The following is a 6,000-nucleotide window of genomic DNA, read 5'->3' on the forward strand; positions in this document are numbered from 1 at the left end:
TTGCGAGGCATTCGTCTTGCGGGGCACCACTGTATTATATGCCCCCTTTTTGCTAAATGAGAATATTTTGACAAAAAGGCTTTGTGAGTGCATAGTTCTTGCTTCACTTCCACTTCCACATCCCTATAACCTCTCACCAGGTAGTAAGTGTTCCTAAGTGTGTCAAGGGTTGCAGCTATTCTCTAATTAGCACCATCAGAGGCACTGTGAGATCACACATTCTACAAATGGTGAAAATGACAAGGATGTGATCAGTTTAATAATACCATCCCCCTGCTTGCTTCAGAAGCCAGGACAGGACAAACTACTGAAGAGGACAAGGCTGCAATATGAGGAGAAGGAAGAAAATAAATATTTATCTGAGTGAGGAAGGGTTGTCTACAGTTACTAGTAAATGTAAAAGGTAAAGGACCCCTGGATAGTTAAGACCAGTCAAAGGCGACTATGGGGTTGTGGCACTCATCTCGCTTTTAGGCCGAGGGAGCCGGCATTTGTCCACAGGCAGCTTTCTGGGTCATGTGGTCAACAGGACTAAACCACTTCTGGGACACTGTGATGAATGCCAGAGCACATGGAAATGCCATTTACCTTCCCGCCACAGCGGTACCCATTTATCTACTTGCACTGGTATGCTTTCGAATTGCTAGGTTGGCAGGAGCTGGACAGAGCAATGGGAGCTCACCCCATCATATGGATTTGAACCACTGACCTTCCGATCAGCAAGCCCAAGAGGCTCAGTGGTTAGACCACAGCACCACCTGTGCCCCACATACAATTACCAGCAGTGCTTTTTTTCTAAAAAAAATGTTTAGGGGTACTCTCAGTTTGACTCAAGAAAATCACCATTTTACAGCTCAAATCGGGGAAAAATAAATACAGTAAATGGACAAAAGTACAAAGATTCACAAAATGTTTAGGAGTATGTGTACCCCTGTGTCCCTCCCCAGGAAGAAAAAAAAACCCTGGTTACCAGTATGGATGTACACACATACACAAGAATATTGTTTTTAGCTGTTATTCCTCTGCTGCCTTGCCTCTGCTGCAGATGAATCTTACAAGCTTTGCTTAGGGCTTGTCCACATTTGAGGAATATTCAGCTGTTAATCCCCATCCTCCAGTAGATTCTCCAAGTGCAGTAGATTCTCCAAGAGCTGGCACAGGGATGGGCAAATCTAACAATTTCAGTTTCTCTCTCTTATCAGTCAGCTTTCAACACTGTATAGTACAAGGTTCGGCATGGTGCAGAATGTTTTATTATGTTTTTATACATGTTAGAAGCCCCCCAGAGTGGCTGGGGCAACTCAAGTCAGATGGGCAGGGTACAATTATTTATTTATTTTCATTTCATTCATGCCAGTGTGCTTTTTTTTAAAAAAAAATCTTCATAAAATCAATCATTTTAGTGCACATTTTCCCAAATGTAAACATCTATGTACATATTTTTGCCTAACATAAACTTGTATTGCAAAGCAATTTCCCCTAATATAACTTACAGTCTAGTGAGCCCCTTGAAATTGTCAGCTGACTTGTTAGGTGTCACATGGCCACCATAACTGAGGGGGGGGGTGATCCCCTTCCAGAATTCTTGAACCCTGCATCTTGCATGGCCAGGCAGGTCCTTGCGTTGGGGGTAAGAGGAGAGGGTGCAGGCAGTTTTGAAGTCAAGAATATGAGTCTGCTCATGGCTGCATGTAGAGGAGGATCTTGAAGTTGAAATGTTACCTATGTTAACTGTTCTGCACCCAGATTCATATTCCTAATGGCAATCTGACAACTATACATGTTGTGATAACATTCGGTATAACACAGGCGACTAATGAAATATTCCCTTTCTTGGTGCTTTAGGCTAATAATAGAAGAATTTCACAGGCATATTGCCTCTGAAATCTTGCCACTAATGTCTTCAAAAAGAATGGAGTAATGTTACATCAACTCTTTAACCATGCCTGCCTCTTAATCTTTGGACAGTCAATTGTCTAGAATATCATATCAGTCCAGTACCTGTCTCAGGAGATCTGCCACTTGAATAGCAGTCCAAGTCTCACATTCTTCTCGGAAGGGTAGTTTTGTGGCCATGCTGGGTCACCCAACAAGGGCAAACTGACCTGCTTCTTCTGGTAAAGCAGAAACTGTTTGCTTTACTAAACATTACTGAGAGTTTCTGGAAGTTATTAGAGGAAGTGTCCTTTGCAACTTCCCCCCCCCCTGTGGTCGTCATTGCTTAAAGCTACACGTCCCTTTACAGCGGCTGCACAGTTGTTAGTGTGATCATTTCACATAGTGACAGTCATTCTGCTCATAAGCTGCGATGAACATGACAAGGAGGCAAAGATGTCTCACCACTCAACGCAAAGCAAAGATCAAAAGCATATCCACCATCAACAGCAAGTTTAGATAATGGTGTATTGCTGATGTGACGTTTACTGGAGTAAATGTACTGGTTTTGTATGTAGGAAATCTTGTATCTTGAGTTCTTCAGTGTTACTGTTTATCAAATCACATCTTAAAATACACATTGCTGGAAGCCCTGATTTCTGCCATTCTGTTTCATGTAAGTGTATGTATGAATATGTTATAGCGAATGTTTGCAACCCCAGATAAATTTGTGAATGTCCAGAAATTCAGAGATGTGCCAGTAAATGCTGACAACCTATCCCTATTAAAATTTATTGTCAACATTCACTGCTGCATGGAAAAAAGGAGAGAGAAACAGATGTATTTTTAGAATCCACAAAATTAATTCGGGATTTTCAGCACTCACATTCTGTGTTCTTCAACTTAGCTCCAGGTGGCATCGTTTGGGGGTACTGAGACTGGCATCTCCTGGGAACAGAGCCTTTTTAGTTGTTGCTCTTACATTACTTTTCTTGAAAAGAAGCCCATTTATGGTTTTCTCTAGTTTACTTTTGGAGATGACTTAAAGTATTTCATTCTGTCTGGCATTTGGGGACTAACTCGAGGTGTTTTCATTGTTGTTTCCTCGCTTTTGTTTTTGTTTCTATTATTTTTCTGTATTGTGTTTTACATGACAGTAAAGCTGTTCAAGCTACCCTGAGAACATATGTGTTAAAATGTGGAGCGGAAATGCCATAAACAAGCAAACAAAATAAACCTCCTCAATGATGTTCATGATGAAATAGATGCACAAACCTAAGTGAGGACCTGCCCCCCCCCCCAAAACAACAACACTTCATGGCAAAATTGGCCTTGAAGAGATTGTATCCTTCAAGGCCAGTTCTTTCATTGCAGTTTACATTGGGACATTGCTAGGTGGAAACTGGGCTTTGAGAGCATCTCCTATGAGCTTCCCATTAGCCAAACCTACTGTGTAGAACTTTTTCTGGTCCCCACCAAACACACACACACAAACAAACAAACTAAGGTTAGTTTGACAACAGAATATCTTGGCACTAGGGATAGATGAATCAACCTATTTCAGCCATCTCAGGTTCACATTCTGTTAATTTTTTTGAACGCCACGCACACAAAAATCACATGTTGAATGTATTCTTTCCACAAAATGTGCATTTTTTTTTGCATGCATTTCCTCTTCAGATATCCTCTGCATGCATTTATGTACTCAACTATAACGTGAATTTGGAGAAGTACAGAAACCTGAAGAGGAAACTGCCTTCTGGTGCATTAAGTGTATATCAGGTCAGTTTGCTTAAAAATGCAGGTCAAACCAAGTCTTCAGATGTCCCTACTTGCCACCAACATATTCCTGCTTCCAAAGCAAATTCCGGCACTTAAGTCCCACTGGTGATCACAGAGTTCTGCAGTTGTTGTTGTTGTTACTATGCCCCGTGTCATTAATGTGCACTGCATAATCAGAATTAGGCAACATAGGTCCCTTCTCCCAATGAGCTTACAGTCTAAAATAGACGGTACAGAAAACAGAGCTGCATTTGTGTAAGCTAAATCCCACCATGTTCTTATAAATATAATTATACAGCTATAGAAGCAGCATTTTTAAAGATCAGTCAGTAACAAGCACGTTGCATTTTTGGAAGTGGAAGAAAAAAAAGATACAATGGAACCTTACCATTTAGAAATAAAGCTGGAGGAATGAAGTTATCACTCATTTTGACAGGAATCAGCTTGTTTCGTTCGGGAATCCTGAGTCACTGTGACATGACAAATGTAAAAGTTTCCATCAAGACTGGAGGACGAGGATATTCTGTTCCACATCCTGCTTTTCCTTTTCCTGTTTAGTATTTTCTGTGCTAATGTATATTTTAAAGACTGAAGTAATTACTTGAAAGTCAGGTCTCAATCTCCCATTCCTATGTTGGAGTTTTTGTATTTAGAGGGATTGACGCAAGCGTATTTCTTGTCTTTTTTTAAAAATCCAAACTATTTAAAACTCCTCTTCCACTTAACAGGAAGCAAATTCCTAAGTCTTGTTTACATGGATTGACTACTGTAGTCGTTAAAGTAATTTCTCATTGTACCCATTAAAGCAGCAGTTAATTGGAAATTATACTGTTAACCTACTTGCTAAATTGTAGCAACTTGCTCCCATGGGTGTTTTATCAAGCATTCAACATATGAAATATGCAACATCCTTTAAAATCAATATTGGCATTACAGAAGCAGCAACTATCAATGCACTGTGGTTATTTAAAGCATAAATGCATTTTATTAACAAGCCTAATGCAGACAGATATGAAGATACTGTGTATAGAGTATTTAAAGAACAACTTACCACATACAAGTGTTCTTCTTAGTCATCAAACTGCTTAAAGTCCAGAGCAGTTGCTTTGTCTATTATTCCTCTGAAAGCTAACTGTTCTGTGTGTTTGGAGGATGATTGACAAGCTAGCTGTGCCCAGTGGGAGGGAAACAAGAAGACTTTAAATTCATAAAACTAGTTCAGGGAATGCATTGCATAAAATCCCATGCAATATCCCCAGGAAGATCAATTATTATAATCCTCTTTGCAAAATTCACTGATAGCTTTCACTGGTGCCTGAATAGGTCTGGAATTTTAACATTTAAATTCCCAGTTCTGTGCTGAAAATTAATTAGTGAAATTTGCTTACATTTCTTGAAACCGCCCACTTAATTTTGCTATGTGGAACTGAGAACTGGGTGGGAGGGGGCATGAGATGCTACGTTTTGGAGTAAAATAGGTGTGTATTACTATTAAGTACACTGTGTGCCACATGCAAAAGGCTGTTGGAGCGACAATGTTCCCCTAGTACCGGGACAGTGCTAGGAGCAAGAGGTGAATGGTTACACGCTTCTGCCATATTTGCCCTGCACATGTAGTCTACTTCCTTCACTAAAGGAGAAAAGACAGTTACTAGACTATGTTGTGTAACATTAATTTGATATAATAATAATAATAATAATAATAATAATAATAATAATAATAATAAATTTTATTTATATCCCGCCCTCCCCAGCCGAAGCTGGGCTCAGGGCGGCTAACAACAATCAAAATAGTTCAACATTCTAAAAACATTCATTATAAAATTAATTAAAATCAAATTAATGGCAACCATCAAGCAAAATTCTGTGCAGGTTGCCAGAGGAGGGGGTCAGGCTGCGCCCTGACCAAAGGCCTGGTGGAACAGCTCTGTCTTGCAGGCCCTGCGGAAAGATGTCAGGTCCCGCAGGGCCCTAGTCTCTTGTGACAGAGCGTTCCACCAGATTGGAGCCGCGGCCGAGAAAGCTAACTGTAGATCAGGCTTCCTCAACCTTGGCCCTCCAGATGTTTTTGGCCTACAACTCCCATGATCCCTAGCTAGCAGGACCAGTGGTCAGGGATGATGAGAATTGTAGTCTCAAAACATCTGGATGTGTTTGAAATTGTAATCCCCTGCCCCACATCATAAAAAGTACTGTGGGCGGTATTAATGATCATGATTAAGCTAGGTCCATTAATTTCAATGGGTCTACTCTGAGAAAAACCTAGGTGAATACCACCTTCTGTCAGCAAGAGAAAGCTTGAGCATGGCCAATGTGTGAAGTGGTTGATGCTTTCAAACTAGG

General features: G+C 40.5%; 1 protein-coding gene across 4 annotated transcripts in view; it reads right to left on the minus strand.

Annotated features, from left to right (window-relative positions):
• The window catches only part of BLNK (B cell linker), a 94,568-nt gene extending 89,773 nt beyond the window's left edge, over nt 1-4,795 (minus strand). For 2 of the 4 annotated variants that reach the window (XR_014564892.1, XM_083741069.1), the window contains exon 1: nt 2,002-2,179. Coding sequence is in view for 3 of the 4 variants with exons in the window: in XM_083741069.1 (XP_083597195.1) it covers nt 2,002-2,076 (75 nt within the window). In the remaining variant the exon portion in view is untranslated. Of the gene's footprint in view, nt 1-2,001; nt 2,180-4,045; nt 4,128-4,708 lie in introns of those variants that run through there. The other 2 variants (XM_083741071.1, XM_083741070.1) reach the window with 2 other exon arrangements.
• Nucleotides 4,796-6,000: the final 1,205 nt, after the last annotated feature.

Source organism: Podarcis gaigeae (genome assembly GCF_964106915.1).
Source record: "Podarcis gaigeae genome assembly, chromosome: 5".
Taxonomy (NCBI): Eukaryota; Metazoa; Chordata; class Lepidosauria; order Squamata; family Lacertidae; genus Podarcis; species Podarcis gaigeae.